Source organism: Grampus griseus (assembly GCF_964374135.1).
Source record: "Grampus griseus genome assembly, chromosome: 1".
In the NCBI taxonomy this organism is placed as follows: Eukaryota; Metazoa; Chordata; class Mammalia; order Artiodactyla; family Delphinidae; genus Grampus; species Grampus griseus.
In genome coordinates this window covers 179,260,486-179,286,785 of record NC_139017.1, presented here as the reverse complement: position 1 = coordinate 179,286,785, position 26,300 = coordinate 179,260,486, and the positions used below count along the sequence as shown (strand labels likewise).

The following is a 26,300-nucleotide window of genomic DNA, read 5'->3' as shown; positions in this document are numbered from 1 at the left end:
CACGTTTTACAGCATTTGGAAATGGTAGTGGGTGGGTCCCAGCCAAACGAAAATAAAGACAGAGGGCATTCCGCAGTCCCGTTAAGACCGGATCGTAGTATTCTCCCAGAGCCACAAAGAAGTTCTTCCTCAGCGCAAGAAATGCAAAAGCCAGGAAAAGAGCAACAGGCCAAATAGTCAAGCGTTTACCTGCTAAAGGCAAGAAACTGTAGCACTATCTCGTTGCCTTGCAGACAGTCTGATTCTTCCTTCTGAGGGTTGAACTTCACGGGATCTGTAGGATCCACGGCCTCGGCGGGTTGCTTGTTGGCGTCCAGAATCTCGGGAAAGCCGGCGGACCGCAGCAGCGCTAGGGAGGCTCGTGACGGCTTCCCTCCAGAGCTGGAACAGAAGGCCTCCTGAGCCAGCCTCCAGGAAAGGGCCAACCAAGAGGCAGGACCCGGAAAGCCAGCTCTCTAGGAAAGCCCACCGCTCAGGGGGTCGAAGGGTCTTGATCACACAGCACTTGCCCTGGGCCCTCCCAGACCTGCCCCTCACCTCCTGGTCCGGGCTCCCACAATGATCGGGGCATGCACAGGTGTGAACGGCAGCTCCTGTAACTGCTCAGCAGTGGAGGTGCCCGGGACCAAGGCCGTTTGGCTCAGGTCAGCTTCCAGGTGAGAGATCCTGCCCTCCAAGGGGAACTCCTGCCGAACACAGTGGGGCCCCAGGTGAGGCCAACCCAGGCACCAAGGATGCCTGACTTGGGGCTCGTGGGTGAACCGCCTCTGTCACATTGCAAATGAAAACAGGAGGCTCAGCTGCACTGGAATTTCAGGGAAGCGATGAATAATTTCAGTATAAGAATATCCCATGCAATATCTGGGACACACTTATACTGGAAAGTATTGTTTATCTGAAATTCAAATCCACCGGGGCATCCTGTGTCTTATGTGAGTCGAAAAGCAACGAGGAAGGAATCATAATTTTTTGAACAGCCCAGTAGCACAGGAGACATCTGCTGCCTGAGAAGGCAAATGAACATCAAAACCACGTCTACGGAACAGAAAGATGAAACCAACTCCAATAACGCTAGGGAGACTGTGGGACGGAGCCCCCGAGCCTGTGTAAACGCTTCCCTGTCCCCATGTCACCGAATGCTCTAGGCTTTCACCGGCACCCTCCGCCCGCCTCCGTCTAAAGGAAGAGCCTGACGGGGTCTGGGACGCTCTCTCTCCAACTGGCTTCCCAAGCTTCCCGTTTCATTCAGAAGGAGCCCCACGTGACCGGAGGCAAGGAACACGGGCCTCAGGCGCCGGTAACAGAAGAGATGAAGGCTCTTCATAATGACACGAGCCCAGATATAGTTTAGAATCAGGCATTTCACCGTGAGGGTTTTCAAGGAAGTAATTAAATGGAACCATTTTTCCTCAACAGACTTCCAAGGCAAGACTGAAGTTTGCAGGTGAACCAGCAAACTCTACGTGAGTCCCCCAAGTTCAGTAGGAGGAAACAGGCCTATTTTAGCCCACTAGCTCCACTGGGATCGGGGACGGTGGGCTTCACAAACTCTCCTCCAGCCGCAGGGCGAGCGTCCTGGAGGGGGAGCTGGCAACTTGGATTGACCTCTATTTACATCTCCAGCGAAACCTCCCCTTTCCTCTCATGTTCAGAGATCTAAGGGCGCTGTTACTTTGTCTTCGCAGGTAGAGCAAAGCCTAAATCAAGCCCTGTGGCAGGAAAAGCTCCCAGACCAAATACCCTTGGTCACCGAGACGGATGGTGGCAAAGATCTAAAGCTGGAAGGAGGTGATGTCCAGCCCCCATCCCAACGCCCGCAACACAGAGAACCCAGGAAGGTCTTGGTCACCTCACCAAGGACCAGGGCAGTTCACAAAGTCAGAGACTTCCACAGAAGTCAGGAGTTTGGAGCCATTTCCTGGAAGGAGGCAGGCGAGAGGAGGGCCAGCCTACTTACCCCCGGGGCCAGGGAGAGCGTGGGGCTCCCCGGTGGCTTTGAGGACGCTTCGGCCGAGCGGCGCTGAGCTGGAGACTGTGGGGAAGCCGCCAGCTGGGAAAGCGACAGCTGAAGGGAAGAAAGCTTGGGTAAGACGACAAAATGCACCCCAGTACCTTCACAAAGCCCCTCCCACCGCCCGCTGGCACAGGCCCCTGGGAAGGAAGGGAGGACTCTGATGCGGCCACAGGGAGCAGTGAGGTCTGGAATCTCCTGGAACCCGGCATCACGTCTAATTGCTTCTTCTCTAACTACCGAGAGGGGTAATTCTGTGGTTTCTCCCACATCGTAATATTTGAATAAAAATATTATTAACAAGGAAAAGCAAGTGGAGAAGGGGAAATGGCCAGGGAAGCCGGGTGGGTTCTCTGACACTCGGGCTGCAGGGCCAGCTTGTCTCTGAACCTCTCTGGGTTTCACCTCCACCCCTGGACTGAACTTCTCCAAGACCCCTTCTGATTCTAACCACCTGTGTTCCTACGACATGAACCCGCCCGTTAAGGCAGTGACCATGATGGCAGCTGACGTGGGCCCTGGAAGCCCCACTCCACCACTTCACTGCCACGTGACGTGGGCAAGTCGCCTAACTAACTTGGTCTTGCCTCAGTCTCCTCATCTGTAAAATGGGGGTGCTAACAGTACCTAGGTCACAGGCCTACGGTGAGAAAGGGCTTGGCAAGGTACCCGGCACAGGGTCAGGTAAATGTGACTAACGTGAGGAAAACGAACGTTGCACTAAAAGGCCGGTGTGAAGAGGTGGAGGGCCCTCGCTCTGCTGAAGACCCGTCTCTCAAATCCTGGTCTCTATTTATGATGTACACGTTAACAAATGAGACGTCTGTCGTCAGCAGCGACAGCTGGCCCGGGGGCGGGGGGGGGGGGCGGGGGGGGCTGGTGCTGGTACAGAGAAGGACCCAACCCACGATGAGGTGCTGAAGAAATGGGCGAGGGGCACTGGGGGATCCGGGCAGCATCTTAGGGGCAGAGAAGAATTTAGGGTCTGCTCAGCTCCCCTCAGAGTCCACAAGCCGCCGTGAGCGCCTCCTGCCTCTGGGGCTGGAGGTGCTGCCCTGTGGCCCCTCAGCACTTAGGGGCACCATGCCGACCGCTGGAGGGAAAATGCTGGGACAGGCCAGCGGGGGCCGGGAGGCTGTCCCCAAACACGTGTCTTCGGGCAAACACCACATTCACTTCTGGTCCAGTTTCCCAGCTGCACGGTCCACATTAAAGCCACATCCTGGGGACAGCCCTGGATACCGAATCATTCAACCTTTCCAGAAGGTCAACGTCCAGGGTGATGTTGGCAGACAAGGTCATCAGGAGGACAAGCCAACTCTGACCTCATTCAAAAACCACGCTGGCCAGAGCCAGCCCCGAGCCATGGGCAGACCCGGCTCAGGATCCCTGAGGGGCGGCCGCAGCTCCTAGCACCAGAGGAGACGTGTGCTCTCCGACAGGCCCACCAACGTGCTGGACTCTGTTGGTGCCGCCCTGTCCCCCCCAGCACCAGCTGCTCGGCGCACCTGCCCGGCTGCGGCCTGGGGAAGCCACGGCCTCACCAGCGCCCTCTCCTGGCAGAGGGTCAGGAGAGGAGGCTGCGAAGAGCGCTCCTCCGTGTCCCAGAAGGGGAAAAAAGGCCATTCAGTCCTGAAAGATTCCCAGCCGTCAGACATAATTGCGGGAGAACACATCAGCTTGAGTGCGGACACAGGCCTTCCATGGCAACTGGAGGATCATCAACAAGCAGCAGAAGCCACGGCCACGACAGCCGGCGCTGGGAGCAGCGCACTAGGGACCCGCCGCGGAGACGGGCAGGAGGGCGGCTGAGGACACCTGCACCTCGACACCTGGGGGCCCCTCCCCTCCGGCTCACTGGGACGCTTCCCAGCCCCCACAAGTAAACAGGACATCAACTGTTCTTAAAGATGCAAAGGGGACTTTCCCGCCCCCAGAACCTTTAAATACTTGACTGTGGAATTCCGAAACAGGCCTCTCGGGCCTGGACTTACCCCTGGTCCCACTGGTGAGTCCTGGGGGGTGGTGAGTCCCCGGGGCGGTGGTGCTGGCAGGCCTGGGAGGAAGCACAGGGGCCGGGGAGGGGCCGTCAGCCTGGGTGGGGCAAGGGCACCGGAGCCCAGCTCAGGCAGGCCTGGCGCGACAGTAACCGGTGCTCGGAGCTGGGCAGCGGCCACTGGGCAGCCCCAGTGCTTGGCGAGCAGACCAGGGCGCTCGTCCCCAGTCACCGCCTGCAGGATGGAGCCCGAGCTCGCTGCCCACTTCCTCGGCCTCCTCCCTGCTCAAGAGGCTCACTCCGTGTGCGCTCAGGGAGACGTGAGGCTGTCAGACACCTGAGGCTCTCCTGCACTCACCTCAAGGCTCACCCGTCCTTTCCCCTGCTCACCCTCCCCTGCCTTCGTGGGGCCGGGCTCTGATGCCTGCCTGGGCCGGTGCTTCCCTGGCTGGGGCCCACTTGCTGTTCTGTTACATAAGAAACTTGTAAACAGACGCACTCCGGCTGGGCGCTCCGGCTCTCCCATCACTCACAGCCCGTCCCTTGAGGCCCACTCACTCTAGGGGTGTGAGTGCAGGCATGTTCGTACTGGGAAGAGTCGAGGTCGGCCCTCCACAGGGTCCCTGGAGCGAGGGCCAAGGGCGCCCCTGCCCTGGGTGATGCGAGGCTGGTTCCTGCAGCACCTGAGGCGCCCAACTGCAGAGGGAGCAACCACTCCCACGGCGCTGTCCCCACCCGCCGAGCATGGTCACCGCACAGTGGCCCGGGGCAGGACCGGGCTGGAGTCTGCCTGTGCTGTTTCCACCCCGATCCCAGGCCCTGCACTCCTGTCTAGGAGTCCAGACATCACTCTAGTCCCTGAAACCCCCAGACTCTCAGCACTGTGCTCCGGCGTCTGGGGCCACCCATCAACTCCCCATCAGCCCATATACGCACGCTTCTTCTGCCGTCAGCCGCCAACATCACCGCCTCCAGTCAACGGTGGGGCTGCCCGCTGACCGGGGCCCATCCTGACACGGCCCCCTCCGCTCCCCTGAAGGCCCAGGTGGGACCGGGCACCTGTCCGAGGTGACACGTCTGGTGTCCCTGAGGACCGCGCCTTCCTAATGCACCTCGGTCCCCTTCACAGTGACCCGACTCTGGCCGCTGCATGTGGACGCAACCACCGGCTGGACTTCAGGACGTCCTGGGCCCTGAGAAATCATGCCCCCCCGGCCAGGTAACTAGCCCTGCTCCTGTCACCCGCGTGTGGCCCTGACTGCCCGCACTTGGCCCTCCCTCCCTCCCCGGTGGTCTCTGCTGCCCAAGTCCCTGCACAGCCACGTCTGAGCCCCAGACCTGGCGGTGCCCATGAGCAGCTCACCTGACCCCGTGGCCCCCAAGCCCCAGGGCACACGGCACGGGGCAGGCGCGGGCAGCACCTAGCACCTACCAACCGGCCAGTGCACACGAGGGCCGTGACCCTGAATGCTGTGCAGTCTGAAGGGAGGACGCCCGACTCCCCTGGCAGCCCTGAATCCCACCACAGCTTCAGCCACCAGGCAGGAACCACACGTGCGAAGCACCCCCGTAGCCAGCCCTGCAGTGCCCTGGGGCCGACATGCCACCAAAGCCCCTTCCAGCCACCTCGGAATCCACCTGGAGAAGTCACTGCAGGCTCACCCCAGGAGGAGAGATCCAGCTGATGAGGAATAAGGAGCGGGGAAAGCGGGGGGCGGCGTGGAGGGAGGCCCCCAACTCCGCTGGTCCCACCTGAGCTGAGCTACAGGCTCTCCAGCCCCTCGCCAGCCCAGCTCCTTTCTCAAAGCCAAGTTAATGTGATTCCAAAGAACTCGGCACCCTCTAGCCCAGGGAGCCTCCGGTTCCTGAAACGAGCTCCCTTTGGAGAGAGTTAGCTTCGCTTCCCAGGAAAGATGTCATCTCGCGAGAAGCAAAACGCAGACCAGGATTCTGCCAGGGCCCCACTGTCCTTGAAGCCACGTGCCTCTCCCCAGGCAGCTCAGGGCTCCGTGCAGCCACTCATCACCACCACCACCCCGCCACCCGGAACAGTCTAGAAGATGAAACAGAAGAGCAGCACGCCGGATTCTCCTTTGTTCCACCCTGAAAGGAGACTGAAAACTACACGGGTTACCCCAATAAAGATGTTAAAAAAGAAGAAAAAAAAAACTACACGGGTTGACTTTGGCAGCGAGGAAAAGCCTGCAGGAAATGGCTCCGTTTTCCTCTGCTCAGAGAAGCCTGGCGCTTGGGAGCCGGGCCGCGTGTCCTCTAGTTGAGGAAGCTCTGAACCCTGCGGAAAGTTAAACCCTCCGAGCCCGTTAAACTCCTCACGCGCTCTTTATTTCCCCAGGTCGTCTAAGCTGGGTACTGCGCGATGTGTTTGAGGTGATTCTTTACATCCTGACTTACACAATCTTAACCTCCTAGACAACCAACCGCACAAAAAAGGCTTTGCAGCAGATGAAAGCAGTGCCTGCTGGGGATCCCAGGGCCCAAACCCACACACCCCAGCGAGGCACGGGCTGTGAGAAAATACACCAAAACCACAAAATAACTTGGTTTCAAACCTTCTGTTCTAATGTTCCATGCGGCGGTCGCTGATTAAGTTGCTTCGCAAACTACACAATCTAACGGTCTTGCCCGGACAACACAGTGTCCTCCAGAGGCGTCACTGTCATTCCTCCAAGCCTCCCAAAAGCCACGACGGAGGTGTGGAGGTCTGACTGGGAAGCCCGCCTTCCGCCACTGAGCACGACCAGGCTGCGAGCTGCCGGGGCCGACAAGACCAAACCATGGGGCTCTCACGTGTGTATAAAGGCCGCGTGCGTGGTGCCATCTGCAGCGCGCACGAGGACGCGCGCACAAGAACCTTGCCGCAGCACCGCTGAAAACGGCAAGCCATGAGGACGGCCCACGTGTTCCAGAAAATGGAAGCCCTGAATTAAAGCTGGTCCGTCTGGGTGTGGAGCCCGGAAGCAATTAAAAAGGGGGAGGTCAACGGGCGGGTCCTGACGTGGGACGTTGCCAAGACAAGTTACAGAGCGGAAAGCAAGTTACCAAGCAACCCGCATAAGGGAATTCCACCTCTGCTAAAGGAAAAGAAAGAAACGACACGTGGATGAAGGTCTGTAGGTAAATTCATTGAAATGTGTGGAATGGTAGGAACAGTGAGGGGCTAGAACCTCACCCTTTAGACATGTGAGTAAGCGTGTTTTCCTGTACTACCCGTGGAATTTAAAATAACTTAAATTCTAATTTACTGATCGTTATCGGGTATGTCTTTGTGTCCCAGTTGGAGCCTGACGACGCTCCTGGCTGGACCGATGGCACCAGGCGGCCCGTCGCAGAGGATGAGGTCCTGCAGCAGGGGATGCTGGTGGCTCCCCAGATGGGGTCCTCCTGTCACCCCACCGGGAATACCGTCCACGTCTGGCCGTGGCGCCGCGCGGCTCTGGCTTCAGGCAAATCACCTGGTCGTTAAAGGAAGAACGCAGAGACTAAGACGACAGCTTTGCCAGGCGCTCTGTGCAGCTCAGGGACACCTCAGCCTCGGAAGGGACTGAGTCAGCAGTTGCCATGCCACCCGAGCCAACCGCGACACAGACAGACGCAGACAGGGCCACACCGAGTACTTGAGACAGACACGTTTGCAGCTGCAGCCGCCACGCCCCCGTCTGAAGATGAATTTCCCCCACACCCTATTGCTCCCCGATCAGCCTCCACTTGCTGAAAAGCACTGTCGACAGAAGCTCAAGTGTCCAGTCCTCTCTCCAGTTCAGTTTCTAGAAGCCCGAATGCCCTACACTTGACTAAAAGGCCAGGAGGGGGCTTGCGATCTGCCCCGAACCTGGGCTGTCCGCGTCCCGCCAGGTCACACACCTGCATCCCACGCTTCTCTGCATTCAGCCTGGGGGGAGTGGGGAGGTGTGCAGACCACGAGGACCTGAAGCCCACTCCACGCTCCAGGGCAAGAAGGGCTACCTTTCAGGTCAGCACTTCTCAGACAGCACTTCTGACGAGTCAGTGGGCGAGCATCACAGAAAGACAGAAAGTAAGTACACAGGCACGAGAGAGCTCAGGCAGCAGGCTTGGTGACATCCTCCAGGCTGCAGAGAGCAGAGGTCTCTCCACTGTCCTCCCTGGGAAGGCTGGTGGGGTCCCCATGCATGAACACATTCAAGCCCTTTACCCCACAGCGCAAGCTGCCCTCCAGAGAGCGCTTCTGCTTGAACATAGCTGCGCATTCTGGGGGGTGGGGGGCGGAGGAAAAGAGAATCAGCTGGCAGGGCCTGATGAGTGGGATTCGTGGAGGAAAAGGCTGCCCTGCAGACAGACCTGCCTGTGCTTAACTGAAGGGAGAGGAGGCTGTTGCTTAGCAACCGTGGCAGCTCAGGGCCAGGCAGGGAGGGGCCAGGCCTCGGACCAGGAAGGCGGGGCTGTGGGGATGTTCCAGGATGGGGCCCAACAGCTTGCCCCAAGGGCAGGGGGAAGGAAGGGGTCGTCACAGCCAAAGACACAATTTCTGTGAGTTAAATAGAGATTGTGAAAAACAGCTTTCCCCGACAGACCTTGAAAATAAAGGATTACTCAGCATTCAATGGTACTCCAGACACTCAGAATTCACAAGGCCGACCCATTTGAAAGGCTGTTATTCCTAATTATTTGGGCTTAAAAAGTCATCCTCTTGAAGACTTTGATCACAGGAATGGAGGAAGTGAGCAAAATCTAGGAAGAGGTAAAGGGATGCTGTCGATGGAGTGGGTTTGGGTCTCTGTGCTGAAGGAATCCAGAGGTGCCCTGTCTCGGCGAATCAGGCCCAAGAGGAGTGGGAAGTATGAGACGTGCCCAGAGCCCAGGCTGGGGTCACCTTCAAAGACCAGGCTCAGAAGCGTGATCTCCCTCCTGGAGGCCTTGGCTCTGAACGCTCACTCAGGCTCTCCGGCAGATGCCGTACAGGTGTGTTCGGTTCCCGGCCGCTAACTTCCATCCCTGCTCAGTCGACATCTTTCACTCTCTCCACTGCTGCGTCATGTCCTGGATGACACGACTCGGGTCAGGCGAGCTGCCTGTCAGTGAGGATGCTCTCGAGCATGTCGCCCGCACACGGGGTCACAACCACGTCAAGCATCTAACTCAGTGTGCTCTGGGAAACACCAGGGTTATGTATTTTCAATGGCCCCTTCTACCCGGCCGCTTTTATATCTATTAAGCAGACACACCAAAATCCTGACGCCACCAGAACATTCAAAAGCAAACTACGGGTCAGGGGAATGCCATGCCGGGTTCCAAAACCTGGAGACGGAGGGCCCTCTAGCGGCCCCACACACACACACGTGCGGAGGGTGATGAATGGACCTTTGCTCCCTGGTAATTTTGCAGAACAAATAAAAAGGATAATTCATAACAGAAAGCCAGAGCACCTCACTTAAGGTGACAGCTGCATATCATTAAGATTTCCAAAGGAACCATATAGGTTGGTAAAATACTGAAGCAGGAAGAGTTTCCATCATAAGTGAAACATCAGCCGGTATTTAAGTCTCTTATGTTAGGTCTTGGGAGGCAACGTTTTCAAATGCTTGGAGCCTGGGGTGAAGGCAATCACGTTAATGTGACATGAATGCGGTGATAAATCCAAATTAAATAAACCAAATGGAAACAGGTTGCATCCACGCAGATCTGCGGGTCCCCGAACGGGAGCTGCAAACCAGATGACGCTGCTACCGCACGTCTGCACCAGAGCTCAATCCCTGAGTCCTCCAGCAGCTGAAGCATCCACTCCTGTCTGCCAAGGACGCAGCAATAACCCTTCTGGTAGAGAACTCAAAGGGTATGCACCCAGCAGCTCTGAACCTTAGGAAGTCAGGCTGGGGCTCGGTGAGCCCCACACGCGGGAGAGTAACACCCTCCACCCAGTCACCCAGAAAGAGGCTCGGCTCAGCGGGCGACAGGATCATCTCGAGCCCAAAGCAAGAGGCCTTGTGGGGGAGCCCTCCCTGTGGGGTCCCCCCACCCCCTGAACCTCCACAGTGCTCCCTGGAGCCCACACAGTGCCCTGCTCTGTGCCCAGCAGAGCCTCCGGGGGTGGAGATGGTGGGCTTCCGGAAGACAGGCCGGGTGCCACTGGCAGGAACTACCAATCTCTACTCATTCGAAGATCAAGAAATGCAGGAAAAGCTCCTCAAAGCTGGGGTGCAACTACGCAGTGGAAACAGCTGAGTGCAGGGAAAGACCTGGGACAGGAGAGCAGGCCCTCAACCCATCGGGTGACCACCGTCCACCCTCTCTCCCGAGAGCAGCAAGGATGGTTTCCCTTTGGGGCCTCACCCTCCCAGCCCTTACCCCTGGCCCAACCCCACACAAGAGAGGGAGTGTGACCCAGGATGCACGCCCTGCCTCACCCCCATCCCAGTCATTCGGGGTACAGCAGGTGACCCGGCAGAGGGAGGGGCTCCATCTCAGGACTCTGACCGGACAACTGAGCAAAAGAAGTTCTTCCTGCTGAGATTCCTAAGCCCGAGGATAACCGAGCAGCTCCCGGAGCCACCATGTAGGGAAACCCTGCCTGGACGGAAGCCACCACGGACAGCTGGAGGGTGAGCAGACAGAGGTGTGGGAGACAGACAGACACACACACCAGGTCTTCACCACACCACTCCAGGGCCAGGACGCAGCCAGGCCTCACGTCAGGGCTCTTCCATCACGTGAGCCAATCAATTCCCTCTCCGTTTCGACTATTTTGAGTTGAGTTTCTATCATGGAAGAGTCCCGAGTGACCCATTTCTCTACCCACACGTGCTGAATGCTTTGGGCAACAGAACGATGGACCAGCGGAGTCCCCACTGGTGAGATGCTCCTAAGATCGTCTCTAATGCCGAACGAGTATCCACACCGGGGATCGGCACCTCTTCACCTTCTGCGGCCTCGCTGCGACGCTGCGCAGCCCCTGAGCCTGGGCGGGGCCACACGCCAGCTCTAGCCCCTGAGCTGGGAGGAAGGACGCAGGTCATTTCTGGGCCTTTCTTTGTGCTGGGGGGGAGCGGCCGGCAATACTCTGGTGACAACTGCCATGTGTGACCATAGTGAGCAGAGCCGCCCCCAGCCCACATGGACGTGTACTAAGAGCAGGAAGCAAAGCTTTCTGTCTTAAGCCAGTGAGATTCCGGAACTATCTGTCACCAGGGCAAGCCTGGCTGACACACCCCAAAAGCAGTAGTGAGAAGAAACAGACAACAGACGATATAAAATAAGGAGCAGTCTGTCATACAGAGTGAAGTAAGTCAGAAAGAGAAAAACAAATACCGTATGCTAACACATATATATGGAATCTAAGAAAAAAAAAAAGGGTCATGAAGAACCTAGGGGTAAGATGGGAATAAAGACACAGACCTACTAGAGCATGGACTTGAGGATATGGGGAGGGGAAAGGGTAAGCTGTGACAAAGCGAGAGAGGGGCATGGACATATATACACTACCAAGCGTAAAATAGATAGCTAGTGGGAAGCAGCCGCATAGCACAGGGAGATCAGCTCGGTGCTTTGTGACCACCTAGAGGGGTGGGATAGGGAGGTGGGAGGGAGGGAGACACAAGAGGGAAGAGATATGGGAACATATGTATATGTATAACTGATTCACTTTGTTATACAGCAGAAACTAACACACCATTGTAAAGCAATTATACTCCAATAAAGATGTTAAAAAAAAAACCACAATCAGTTGTTAAATTTAAAAAATAAAACTCCTTTTTCCAAATAAAAAATAAATAATAAATAAAATAAAATAAAAAATAAAAAGCAGCACCTACCAAGGCCAGGAGATGCAGAAAGGAGGCTCTGCAGGGAAGAGACATCTGAGCCGGGCTTTAAGGCTGAGGGCAAGGGCCCGCGTGAAAGGGCAAGAAGAGTTTAGTGTGTTTTTTAACGTGGGGATACTTTAAAACACTTCTATATTCTAGGTAAAAGCAAACAGAAGTTGAGCCCAACAGCTGAGGCAGTAAGAACAGTAAAGATCAAAACGTGTGCGAGTCCACGCTGCACCTAGAAGAAAACTGCAGACCCTTAAGTGAGATCACTCCTAAGCAGATAAACGGAAAAAATGCTAAGCACTCAACTTTCTGTAAACTTTTTAAAAATTAAGAGGATGGACTTGATAAAAGCATATAAAATTAAATTTTCACTAAGTTAATTAAAATTAAAGATACAATTAGAAACAAAAACAAAGAACGGGAGAACCAATAAGTAAGACCAACAGCTAGTTCTTTGAAGAGAATGATGAAGTGAAGAAACCTTGGATAAGCCTGACCAAGAAAGGGAGAGATTCACCAAAATATTAGGCATGAGAAAGGGAACCTAATCATAGATACTTTCAAAAAGAAACAACCGGCCCAGAATGGAGTCACTTGTCACTTGTACTAAGCCAGTGTCACCAAACCATGGCTTGGTACCTTACCTAACTGCACTTTCAATATTCCCCAGGAAAGTGGTCTTAACTGGCCAGTTTGGAATTTTCTGGTTGGCACCAATGAGGTAACAGCCACGTGGACCCCTTCCATCCCCCAGAGGAAGGTGAGGTAGCCCGCTCTTTCCTTACCCCCTCCCCCACCTTCTGCCTATAAACGTCTTCCTTTTTGTTCAGCTCCTCCAAGTGCCTTTCTACTTGGTAGATGGGATGCTACCTAATTCATTAATTGTTCAATAAAGCCAGTTAGAGCTTTAAAATTTACTTGGTTGAATTTTTGCTATTTAATGATACAAATTAGAAGCTTTAAATTAGATACAATTTTATCCCAACATCTTTGTAAACTAAAAGAAATTGACCATTTTTCTAGAGAATATGTATCCCGAAAGGTAACACAAGATGAGATGGAAAACCTAAATAGATCAATAACCATAAACAGAAATTTAAATGGTTGTCAAAACATCCCTTCAAAAGGCACCAAGTTCCTGATGGTTTTATAGGTAAGTTTTATCAGACCTTCAAGAAACAGATGCTGCCTTTTGTTTAAACTATTTTAAAGCACAGGAAAAGGTAGCAAACACAGAAATAGCTTAAAATCTTAAGTGCCAACCTGACTGGATCACAGGGCACCCAGATGTTTGGTTAAACATTATTCTGGGTGTGTCTGTGCGGGTGTTTCCGCATGAAATTCGAATTTCAAGGGGTGACTCAGTTTTAAAGCAGTTTGCCCTTCCCGCTGTTGGGGGGGGCGGGGGGGCGGGGGATGGAGGCCTCATTGAATCCACTGAGGGTCTGTATAAAAACAAAAAGGTGGAGGAAGGAAGAACTAGACCCCTCCTGCCTGACCGCAGAGCTGGGTCATCAGTCTCCTGCCCTCGGCCCCCTGTTCTCAGGCCTTCAGACCCAGATGAAATCCACGCCACCGGCTGCCCTGGTTCTCAGACTTTTGGACTCAGCCTGAATTACACCACCCGCTTTCCTGGGTTCCAGTTTGCAGACAGTAGGTCACGGGACTTCTCAGCCTCCGTAATTGTGTGATCCAATTTCTCATCATATATCTCTTCCCATACTGTATGTATATCTGCTTCTCTAGAGAACCCCAAGTAAACACTCATTTTACACACCTAAAATGCTCATAATACCAAAACCTGATAAAGACAACAAAAAAGAAAGGATCTATATATAAAATAGATAACTAATAAGAACCTGCTGTAGAGCACAGGGAACTCTACTCAATGCTCTGTAATGACCTATATAGGAAAAGAATCTAAAACAAAAGAGTGGATATACATATATGTATAACTGATTCACTTTGCTGCACACCCAAAACTAACACAATATTGTAAATCAACTATACTCTAATAAATTTTTTAAAAAATAGAACCCACTAATATAAACAAATGAAAGTAATAATTCAATAAATAATAAGAGTGGTGTCTTAAATCAATGGGGAAAACATTAATTAAATAGTATTGGGATAACTGGATAGCCATCTAGAAAAATATAAATTGGATGTAAACTAATATTTTATACAAGAATAAATTCCAAATGGATCAATGATTTAAATGTATATATAAGAAGGAAGCCCTAAAACTACTAGGAAAAAAACTTGAGAGAATTATTTGTAACCGTGGAATGTGGAAGACCTTTCTAACTAAAATATGATCTCTTAATGCTTTAAAAGAAAAGATTGAAAAAAGATGACTATGAGGGGCTTCCCTGGTGGCGCAGTGGTTAAGAATCCGCCTGCCAATGCAGGATACACAGGTTCAATCCCTGGTCCAGGAAGATCCCACATGCCACGGAGCAACTAAGACCGTGGGCCACAACTACTAAGCCTGCACTCTAGAGCCCGTGAGCCACAACAACTGAGCCCTCATGCCACAACTACTGAAGCCCACGTGCCTAGAGCCCATGCTCCACAACAAGAGAAGCCACCACAATGAGAAGCCCGTGCACTGCAACCAAGAGTAGCCCCGCTCGCCACAACTAGAGAAAGCCCGCACGCAGCAACGAAGACCCAACGCAGCCAAAAATAAATAAATAAATTTACAAGAAAAAAAAAAAGATGATGACTATGAAAATTTTTGTAAACTCCTGGCAAAACCACTACAAGAAAAGTCAAAAGAAAAAAGACAAATTGAGAAAATAAATTTGCAACCTCATCACAAAGGGCTCGTTTAACATAACAAGAGCTTCTATCAATTGGTAAAGACCAGCAACCCATTAGAAAATTGGGTCATCTATTTACTACTTCCCACTTTAACATTTTTTGAACATTTAAATATATTACATTTTCAAAAGACTTAATAAAATTAAAAAATAGAGATTACTCTGGCTACTGTTTGGGTATGTTTCAATAAGACTATTACACATTAAAAAAAAAGAAAAAGAAAAAAAAAAAGGATCTGCAAAGTATGGCCCACTGGTCAAGTTTGGCACACGATCTGCGCTTATAAGTAAATTTTTATTGGAACACACCCATACTTGTTCACTTACACATCCTCGATGGCTTTCACTGAACACCAGCAGAGATGAGTAGCCGTGGCAGAGGTCATCTGGCCCACAAAGCCTAAAATATTTCCTATCTGGCCTTAAAGTCTGCTGACCTCTGCCACAGATGAACCTCAAATATGGAAACAGAAACATAAATCCTGAACACAGGTTAATCAAATCAAGACAGGTATAACTAAGTTCCCCACATATTATTCTGTCTTATTCTTTAATGGACTTTAGAGCAGTTTTATATTCACAGCAACTTTGAGCAGAAAGGACAGAGAATTCCCATATACTCCCTTTTCACATAGGCACAGCTTGCCTGCTGTCAACACCCCACCCTAGAGTGGGACAGCATTCTCTCTGCTACCTAAATATTTGGTGGTTTATTCACTTACTGTCTCTTTTTAAAATGTACCTGGCACTTCACAGACTGTCAATAGGGTTTGCTGAATGGGTATGGGGAGGGCACGCTGAGCAAACCTATCCGAATAAACACTCCCTTACTTTCTTCCAGAATGCTAATATAAAACGGTAGAAGCAGGGCCAACACTAAGCTTTCCGGCCCGGCGGGAACCCACTTCCCTAGATGGCAACACGGGCACTGGTTCGTACCCATCAAGGACTCTGGGGTCAACAGTAGCTCTGTGCAAATACTGCATTTGCTCCTGACCTGGTGGTCGCCCTGTTTCCAGTGAGATTTGGGATCTGTATTTAGTTGGGCTGAAAGGGGGTATGAACATGTGGCCACTGCCCACCGATGCTGCCAGCCAGCAGGATGACAAGATCAATGCAGCTGACAGCAACTGTGAAGCCCTTGCCCCGAGCCGGGCAGCCTGCGCACCCCGACAAACCTCTTTTCACCTAACCCTCTCCATGACCTCTGAGGGTCTTTGCCTGTTTTTCTTGTCGGTTGTTTATCTCCTTCTTACTGATCGGGAGGAGCTCTTTCTATTATCTTTCTTCCTTCTAATCTCCTCATTCTTTCCATTACTTTTTAACAGTTTTATGTATTGCAAGTATCTTTTAGTCTGAGGTTTGTCTTTTTTATATATATAAATTTTTATTTATTTATTTACTTATTTTTGGCTGCGTTGGGTCTTCGTTGCTGCGGCGCGGGCTTTTCTCTAGTTGTGGCGAGCGGGGGCTACTCTTCATTGCGGTGCACGGGCTTCTCATTGTGGTGGCTTCTCTTGTTGTGGAGCACGGGCTCTAGTCACATGGGCTTCAGTAGTTGTGATGGGTGGGCTCAGGAGTTGTGGCTCGTGGACTCTAGAGCGCAGGCTCAGTAGTTGTGGTGCACGGGCTCAGTAGTTGTAGTGCACGGGCTTAGTTGCTCTGCAGCATGTGGGATCTTCCCGGACCAGGGCTCGGACCCGTGTCCCCTGCATTGGCAGACGGATTCTTAACCACTGCGCCACCAGGGAAGCCCAGTCCTGAGGTTTGTCTTTTAACTTTGTTTATGGAGTCTTCTCTCATAGAAAAGCTTTACATGTTAACATTATCACGTTTCTCAATCTTCTCTTTTTGGTTTGTGCTCTATCTTGTTTAAGGAAGCCTTCCTAACCTCAAGGTCATAGAAATATTCTCCAAATTTTTTTCTAAGATTCCTCAAGTTTTGTTTTTCATATGTAGGCCTTTAATCCATCCATTTTACAGCGGAGGAAACTGAGGGACGGACACATTAAGCAACTGGTCTAAGATCACCCAGTTGGCAAGTCTGGATTCACAAACAAAACGCAATTGATTTCAAAGCCACTTACATGCTGCCGTGCTGTCCGTTTCCTTTCAGAACCTGCCTTCTTCACTCAGCACACTGTTGTGAAGGTTCAGCCATAATGATATGCAGAGCCCTATCTTGGCGTTTTCACTGCTATATAGCACCCACGGTCCAAATAAATCAGCTCATTGAGCCATCCCCCGACTGGGGCGCAGGCAGGTCGTTCCCACGCTTCAGCCACTAAACACAGGCCCCGTGTCATGTGGACTAGCTCCTCTCTGCAGTGGGCGTCTAGAAATGGCATTTCCCAGCTGTAGGGTATTAACTAAATACTACAAAATTGCTCTTCAAAGTGCTCGTACATCCTGCATTCCTCCCTGTGTGGTGGGAACTCCTCGCTTCCCAACTCCTCCTCAACCTACATGCTATTAGCCGGCCAGGTTTTTCCAACACGAGGGGCATGAAGTGATTTCTCATTTTAATTTGCATTTCTCTGATTGCTAGTGAAACTGAGCACTTTTGCGTACGTCGATTGGTTGTTCTGGTTTCTCCTCTGTGAATTCTCTCCTCACATCCCTCTGCCCATTTTTCTGTCCTGTTATGGACCATTCCTCAGTGATTCGGAACAGCTCTTTCTATCATTTTTCTTCTTCCTGATCTTCTGATTCTAAAATCTCTACAGTTCTGTTTTGTAATCCATCCAGAATTTGTGTACACAACATGAAATTGGGATCTGATTTTCCATTTTCCACCTGGACAGCCAGTCCGGCGCTGTTAACTGACTGGTCCGCCCTTACTCTTGTGGCAGACAGAATAATGCTGCCCAGCATTATTGCTGCCCAGCATTATTGCTGCCCAGAGGGCCCAGCCGCTCTGCGGCACGTGGGATCTTCCCGGACCGGGGCACGAACCCATGTCCCCTGCATCGGCAGGCGGACTCTCAACCACTGCGCGACCAGGGAAGCCCTGTAATTTTTTAATTTAACAAAGAGAATATATCTTAAAAGAAAATAAGTACACAGTACACAAGGGAGACGCCTTCTAGGCTCAGGGCATGAGCCAAGACTGAAAGTCATGAAACGCCGACATGTTTAGTGAATCACACGTAGCGCAAAGCAGCCAGGAAAACTTTCAAAACCACTGGACGATCAGCCCTGGGGTGGATGATTTCAGTAGCCTAGAAACCACTAACAGCAGGCAAAGCCTTCTACTTCTGACCAGATTTTCCCTCCCATCTGAAACAAAAATTTTTTAACAGAATATATAAAACAAGTCTTTAAGACACTGGAATTTAGGCAGGAAAGGATCCTGAGGAACTGGAAACAAAAGAAGTAAACCTTCCAACTGTCCTCACATCACAGTGTTGAGTGATTCTTCAGACTGCAGTGCAGGGAGGGGAACCCAGACAGTGCACAGCGGGACCCTGATCTGAAGACCAAGCTGAGAGCCCAAGGAGACCAAGGAAGCTGGAGTTTGCAGGGCTGAACACAGACAGGAGGGGTGCACAGAGAAGGAGCTCCAGCCACTTAGAGGGTCCTTCCAGGATTTAGTAGATCACTGATGAGGAAACTACCCAAGGATGGGCAAAGAACCACCCGAAAAATTAGAAGGACCAGTACACAGGGTTCACCCGAGGCCAGAAAGAAGCTGTCCTCACAGACTGGTAAACCTCATAATTCAGGGACATCAGGCAGAGTAGCAAAAGGGGTCTTGTCACCTAGTGAGGAATGATTAGCCCTAAACTAAATGCTGATCTGGTCCCATCTAACAAATCTTAAGGGCAAGACCCAAAATGACCAAACCGTTTCCAAAGCTCAAGAGTATTTATCAACTACAAAAATATTCAGTCCCCAAAAGGAGAAAACTCACAACACCTGGAATCCAGTAAAAAAATTATGAATATAAAGAAGCAGGAAAATACAACCCAAATTAGGACAAAAATCAATCAATCAAAACTAATCCAGACCAAGATATTAGAACTGGCAAACAAAGATACCAAAGGAGGGACAAACTTTGTAACATTATCTCCAGATTTCGGTAACTTGAAACTAAACCAAGCTAAAATGAGAATTCACTCACTATCTGGGTCACTATCTGGGTCATTTCAAATAGGGAAAAATACTGGAACATTAACTGCTGGGCAGGTCTAAGAGGTCTGCCTACCTCTGCCTTCTCTGGAGAGGAAGACTAAAGCATGAGCTTGTCAGGGGTTGTACAGGTATTTCCCATGTTCAAGAAGCAACAGGAAACACTGAACATGGAGGACAGAAAAAGACCCTGAGAGAACTTTGGGAGATGAAAACTACAGTATCTGTGATGAAAACTGCACTGGATGGGATTCATGGCAGATCAGGCACTGCAGAAGAAAAGATGAGTGAACCTGAAGGTACAGCAACGAGAACGATCTAGGACGGGACACAGAGAGAACAGACCACAAATAGAAGCGAGGCTCGCTGCCTGATACACGCGTAACTGGGGGCCCCAAGGGAGAAGAGAGAGGAGGACAGAAGAAGGAATGATCAAAATTGTTCCAACTGTGCTTTAAAAGACCCAGAGATCCAAGAAGTTCCGTGAACCCCAAGCAAAAAATCAGTTAAAGGACAATTCTGGGAAACAGAGGCAGCGGCAGACTAGGCTTTAAATCTCCTCTAAGGCCCTCATGAGAACAGACAGGGCAGCTGGGAGAGCAAACCCAAAGTCCACAGCCACACTGACAGTAGGTCAGGCCGGAGAAGCCAACAGGGTCATCCCGTTCTGGATGACCATTAGATTAGACTAGATGCTGTTTCCAGTGCCATAACTACATCAAAATTCAACACCGGAAATTTCCTTTCCAGAAAAGGTAATTATATTCTTCCCTTAACGATATCTGTATGGGTTTCTTCTCTAAGAAAATGATCTATTCAGACATTTCTAAGGACCAGGGTAAACTGTATTTATTACTTTAAACTGGGTTTATTACATTTCACTACTGTCCTTTTAAGTCACTTAATCAAAAACCAGAGTAATCATATTTCTATCTAATCACAAGATATACATATTTTTATAATCTAGGATACTATCTTTCTTTCATACTTACATTTCTTAGAGGTTGGTACTTGTTTTATTTTTAGAATGTAACTATGAACATATGTCAAAGAAGGGAAGATAGTAGATTTAAAGAAGGGAACAGGTTAGAAATAAGTTTGACTCTGTTTAATAGTTTTAACTATATATTCTATGCTTTCCATGCATTCAACTTTATCAAATAAAATTGGAAATTTATTCTAAACTGACTCTGATGGAAAACACATGCCTACCACCCACCACTGCAAGGGATTCTAGCAGATACTCTGGCAATTCCTCAAGTATAAGTGGTGCTGTACATTCCAGTACCACTTATATAAGATGAGATTATTAATGTACACACTGGTGGTAAACAGCAATCCTGAGAACAGTCTGGTAAGCACAATATTCAAAACTGGAAAGAACAAAACAATTAAAACCATCAAATATACAGCCTTTCGGGGAAGAAGGAAAATACTTAATGATGTGCTTGGTCCCAAAGCACTCAACTATTAAGTTTTGGTACCTGAATATGTTTAAATATCTCGGAAAATCCTGGAAGGTCACAAAGATGGAGGCCAGTACATCAAGTTCTAGGCCGGAGAAACAAGTGTGCTTCTTCCACCAACTGTAAGATTAAATTCAGCAAGACTGGGACTTCCCTGGTGGTCCATTGGTTAAGACTCCACGCTCGCAATGCAGGGGGCTTGGGATCGATCCCCGGTCAGGGAACTAGATCCCACATGCATGCCGCAACTAAGAGTTCTCATGCCACAACTAAGGAGCCCAAGAGCCACAACTAAGGAGCCCGCCTGCCGCACCTAAGACCCAGCACAACCAAATAAATATTTTAAAAATAAACCAGTGGGGGCTTCCCTGGTGGCGCAGTGGTTGAGAGTCCACCTGCCAATGCAGGGGACACGGGTTCGAGCCCTGGTCTGGGAAGATCCCACATGCCGCGGAGCAACTGGCCCGTGAGCCATGGCCGCTGAGCCTGCGTGTCCAGAGCCTGTGCTCCGCAACGGGAGAGGCCACAACAGTGAGAGGCCCGCGTATCGCAAAAAATAAAATAAAATAAAAATAAAAATAAATAAATAAACCAGTAAATTCAACAAGACCAGTTTCCAAAAACTAGACTCTCAACTCATAAAAAACCACTCCCAAATGACAGACTCACTGGTGCCTTTGCACCAGCACCCAGGACCTGCTGCCCAAGAGACACTGCCCAGCCCTCCATGGACACCCAGCAGTGTCCATCAGAGGAAATCCATCTGGTTGGAGGATGGATGGACACTAAGCTCCCCTCTACAGCTTACACTTTTGTTCATTCCCTACCTTTCTGACTTTCTAAGAGCCTAACTGCCCATGATCTAGAACATTCTTTCAGCCAGCGAGATCCCTAGACGCCGAGGGCCAAGGGCTCAATGCTCTTTCAACTCTCCTCCTAAACTCCTCCTCTTCCCGCCACAGGTGGGATTCCCCACCAGGACACTAGCTGCCTGTCCTTGGGAATAAACTAAGAGGCCCTGAACACAAGGTACCGGCCTCAGCAGAAGGTGTGGTGTAGCCAACGCAAAGCTGACAGCCGTGGTCACACGTGGGGACGCCACCACCCACAGGAAGGGCATCACTCTGCTGACAGCCCTCTATCCCTTTCTTAAAGCCACACCCTGAGGTCATGGCCTCCCCACTCTCAGACTGTGCTCCAAGGGAGTAGAAAGCACTTTTTAAAGACAGCAAACTCATGGTTACATTAACAGTACAAAATAAAGCTGGCAGTCCTTGGCTTTCAGCCAGCCTCTGATTCTTGAGCCCTGTATCTGCAGGGCACCCACATGATGTGTCCCTTTAAGGGTCACCAACAGACCTTCCCAGGCCCTCGGTCAGGGAGCTGCAAGCAACAGGGCTGACTCGCGGCTGAAGCACAAAGTGCTGGGCCACACTTCATCACTGCCCAGTTCTACACCTCTGTATTCAGCAAAAACAACCAACTGATTCAAATTAAAGCCATCTGCAGTAAGTATCTGAGAAATGTTGCTGTACTGGGCACAGATGGAGCTGTGCCATGAGCTAGAAGACTCAGCTCTCTACACACACTTACTTGAAGGGGAGGTGGGTGGCTTCCTGGAAGGCCGCTGCTCTGCCTTGGGGCGAATGGCGTGCTCCACGGGCGTGTCCAGGTGTCCTTCAGGGCTCAGTGAGTACTGGAACTGGACTGTCCCCGACTCCACCTGCTTCACCTACAATCGACCACAAGACTGGTGACGGCCACGCTCCCTTCATCAGCACCCTTCGGTTAGAACAACTCAACCAGGAACAATTCTCCCGGCCCTAAGATGATCAATGAGAATCAGAACCCCAGGAGACCACCATCACAAGAACACCCTCACCCAAGCAGAAATCACAACATTGCTGCTCCAGTTTCGAATGCGTTTTTTAATTAACCTATGTTATGTTGACTGTTTCCCTTTTGGTGTACAGTTCTTTGAGTTTTAACACATGTAACCACCACCACAGCCAGGGTACAGAACAGCCCCACCACCCAAAACATTCCCTCACTGCCTCCTTGTACACCGTCCCGCCAACACCCAACCCCACAATCTACCCCTCTCTTCTGTCATATAAATGGGATCACATGCTGTACAACCTTTGAGACTGGCTTCTTTCACTCCCTGCGATACTGACGAGACTCTCCCGGGCCATAGTGTGTACCCACAGCCCGTTCCTTTTTGTTGCCGAGGAGTTTTCTATTGTACGATGCACCCCAGTGTACTTATCCGTTCACCCATTTAGGAACATTCAGGCTGTTTCTAGCTTGAGGGGTTATAAATAGAGCTGCTAGGAACACTGGTATACATATTTCTGTGTGACATAAGTTTTCATTCCCATAAGGTTCACTTCTCTACGAGTAGGATTGCTGGGTCATATGGTATGTGTATATTTAATTTTACAGGAAACTGCTACACTGTGACTTGCTTCTGGACTCTATTCCATTCCATTCATCTATGTGTCAATGCCTTTACCAACAGCACTTTATCGTGATTACTGTAGCTTTAATGAAAGTCTTGAAATTGTGTAGTATGAATCCTCCAACTTTATCGTTCTTTTCAAAATTGTTTTGACTCTAATTCCTTTGCTTTTCTGTATAAACTTTAGAATATATATATATTTTGTATATATATATATATATATATATATATATATATATATATACAAAAAAATCATGTAAGGATTTTGATTGAAATTGCATTAGACCTATAGGTCAATTGGGGGAGAATTTATATCTTTACTATGTTGAAACAGTCTTCCAATCCATAAAGATGTCTCTCCACTTATTTAGGTCTTCTTTGCCTCAGCCTTTGTAAATAATGCTGTTTTTTAGATTTTGCTTTCCAACTGTTGTTAATGTAAAGACATGTGATTGATTTTTCTATCTTGACCTCCTGTTGTATCCTGCAATCTCCCTAAACTTGTTTATTCTAGGAGCTTTTGGTAAATCCCTTGAGATTTTCCACACAGAAAATCATGTTGTCTGCAAATAAGATTTGTTCCTTCCTTTCCAATCTGTATGGTTTTTAAATTTTGTTTTCTTGCTTTATTGCACTGGCTAGCACTTCCAGTACAATGTTGAATAAGATGCTGAATACTGTGTATGGGCATCCTTCACTTGCTCCTGATCTACGGGGAAAAGAATTCAATCTTTCACCATTAAGTGTGATGCTAACTAAAGGATTTTTGTAGATATTCTTATCAAGCTGAGGAAGTTCCTCTTTATTCCTGTTTGCTCAGTTTTTGTCATAAATGGACGTTGAATTTTGTCAAATGCTTCTTCTGCATCAATTGTTATGATCATACGTTTTTCCTTCTTTAGGCTGTGACTATGATGAATTACATATTTTTGGCCTTGCATTTCTGAGATAACCCCCAACTTGGTCATGGTGTATTATTCTTTTTCCATATTGTTGGATCCAATTTGCTAATATTTTGTTGAGTATTTTGCATCCAAGTTCATGAGGCTTATGTATCCATAGTTTTCTTTTCTTGTACTGCCTTTTTCTGGTTTTGATATCAGAGTAATGCAGGCCTTGTTACACGAACTAGGAATTGCTCCTATCTGTCCCACTTTCTGGAAGAGAATGTATAAAATCAGTGTTATTTTTCCTTAAAGGAAAAAACGTTTAGGACAATTTACAGTGAATAGGCCTGGATAGTTCTTTTTCAAAAGTTTTTTAACCATGAACTCATTTTCTATAAAGTTATAGGACTACTCAGATTATCTAGTTCATCTTGGGTAAGTTTTGATAGTTTGTTGTTTAAGGCAAACTCATCCATCTCATCTAAATTTTCAAGCTTATGGGCATAGAGTTGTTCATAGTATTCCCCTAATATCCTTTTTATACCTGTGTGGTCTGTAGTGGTATCCCTTCTTTCATTCCTATTATTAGTAATTTGTGTCCTCTCTTTTCTTTACTCTTTCAGTCTTGTTAAAGGTTTGTCAATTTTATTGAGCTTTTTAAAGAATCAGTTTTTTATTTCACTGGCTTTCTCTAGTTTTTCCTCTACCGTTTTTCTGTTTTCAGTTTTATTAGTTTCTGTTCTTATCTTTGTTATTGACTTTCTTCTGCCTTGCTTTAGGTTTATTTTCTTCTTCTTTTTCTAGTTTCTAAAAGTGGAAGATTAGATTATTGATTTGAGACTTTTCTCTGTTGTTATATAAGCACTTAACGCTATAAATTTCCACGTAAGCACACTTTAGCTGCACCCTACGAAATCTGATATGTTGTATTTTCATTTTTGTTCAGTTCAAAATATCTTCTATATTTTCTTGAGGCTTCCTCTCTGACTTATGGATTATTTAGAAGTGTATGAATTTCCAAGTGTTTCTAATTTTTTATGTTATCTTTGTTATTGGTTTCTAGTTTAATTCCATTATGATCACAGAATATACCTTGTGTAATTTCAGTTCTTTTAAAATTAAGGCTTGTTTTATGATCCAGGATATGGTCTATCTTGGTGAATGTTCCATGTGCACTTGAAAAGAATGTGTATCCTGCTGTTGTTGGGTGGAGCGTTCCATAAAGGTCATTTAGATCCAGATGCTTAATGATATTGTTCAGTTCCATATGTTGGTGATTTTCTATCTACATGTTTATAGTTTACTCCAAGAGGAGTGTTGAAATATCCAACTACAACTGTTAATTTGTCTATTTCTGCGCTATTAGTTTTTTGCATTTTGAAGCTCTATGTTAGATGCATACACTTTTAGTATTGTATGTCTTCTTGGTGAATTGACTCTTTTATCATATGTAATATCCCTCTTAATTTCTAGCAATTTCTTTTGCTCCAAAGTCTACTTTGTCTGGTATTAATAGAGCTACTCTAGTTATCCTTTGAATAGTGTTTGCACAGAATGGTTTTCCATCCTCTTACTTTTGACCTACTACATCGTTGTATTTGAACTGAGCTCCTGGTAAACAGCATACAGTTGGACCTTGAGTTTTTATGCCACCTGACAACTTCTGTCTTGAAGTTGGTGTGTTCAGACTATTTATATGTCATGTAATTATTGGTGTGTCTGGATTCAGAACTATCATTTTACTATGATTTGTTCCCTCTGTTTTTCATTCCTGTTTCCCCTTTCTTGCCTTATTTTGAATTATTCCATTTTATCTATCTATTGGGTTTCTCACTGTCTCTTTGTATCCTATTTTTAGTGACTGCTCTAGGGTTTACAATGTAAATATTTAACTTTTCACAATCTACTCAAAATCTATATTTTATTACCGCAAGTGGAATGTAGAAAGCTTATCACCCTACAGGTCTCTTTACCTGCCCCCTTTGTATTATAGCTGTCTTACCTATTATACCTACATACCTTAAGAATCCTATCAGACACTGCTATACTTTTTGCTTCAACCATCAAACATATTTTAAAGAACTCAAAAGGAGGAGAATACTATATTATAGTTATCATTTTTGATGCTCTTCCTTCATTCCTGATGTACCAAGTTTTCATCTGGTATCATTTCTCTTCTGTCTGAAGAAATTCCTTTAGTAATTCTCTTAGAGCTTGTCTCCTGCCAATGAATTCTCTTAGTTTTAGTTCATCTGAGAATGTCTTTATTTCACCTTCGTTCCTGCAGGACTTTTGCTGGAACAGAATTCTGAGTTCCAGGGTCTTTCTGCTACTGCTTTTAAAACGTTGCTCCATCTCCTTCCGGCCCCCATGATTTCTGCTGAGGAACCCACAGATATTCAAATTAGTGTCTGTGTGTAAGTAATGCATCATTTTTCTATGGCTGTTTTCAAGACTTTGTCTCTATTTTTTAGCAGTTTGATTATGATGTGTCTGGTTGTGGATTTCTTTGCAATTATCTCTGGGTTCACTGAACCTCTTCAATCTGTAGGTTTAAGTCTTTTGCCAAATTAGAGGAGTTTTCAGCCACCGTGTCTTCAAATGTTTTTTCTGCACAGAACCCTTTCTCTTCTACTGGGACTCTGACGACACAGGTGTTAGCCTTTGTGGTCCTGCCCCACACGTCCCTGAGGCTTTGTCCACTGTCTTCCAATCACT

At 48.6% G+C, this 26,300-nt stretch overlaps 1 protein-coding gene across 1 annotated transcript in view; it reads right to left on the bottom strand.

Moving 5' to 3' along the window:
• The window catches only part of NPHP4 (nephrocystin 4), a 134,831-nt gene that overhangs the window by 39,972 nt on the left and 68,559 nt on the right, over positions 1-26,300 (bottom strand). The window contains exons 12-16 of the mRNA XM_082656753.1: positions 21,828-21,966; positions 4,006-4,067; positions 1,958-2,065; positions 538-686; positions 190-381 (exon numbers count right to left, since the gene is read on the bottom strand). Of these exons, the coding sequence (XP_082512879.1) occupies positions 190-381; positions 538-686; positions 1,958-2,065; positions 4,006-4,067; positions 21,828-21,966 (650 nt within the window). The remainder of the gene's footprint in view (positions 1-189; positions 382-537; positions 687-1,957; positions 2,066-4,005; positions 4,068-21,827; positions 21,967-26,300) is intronic.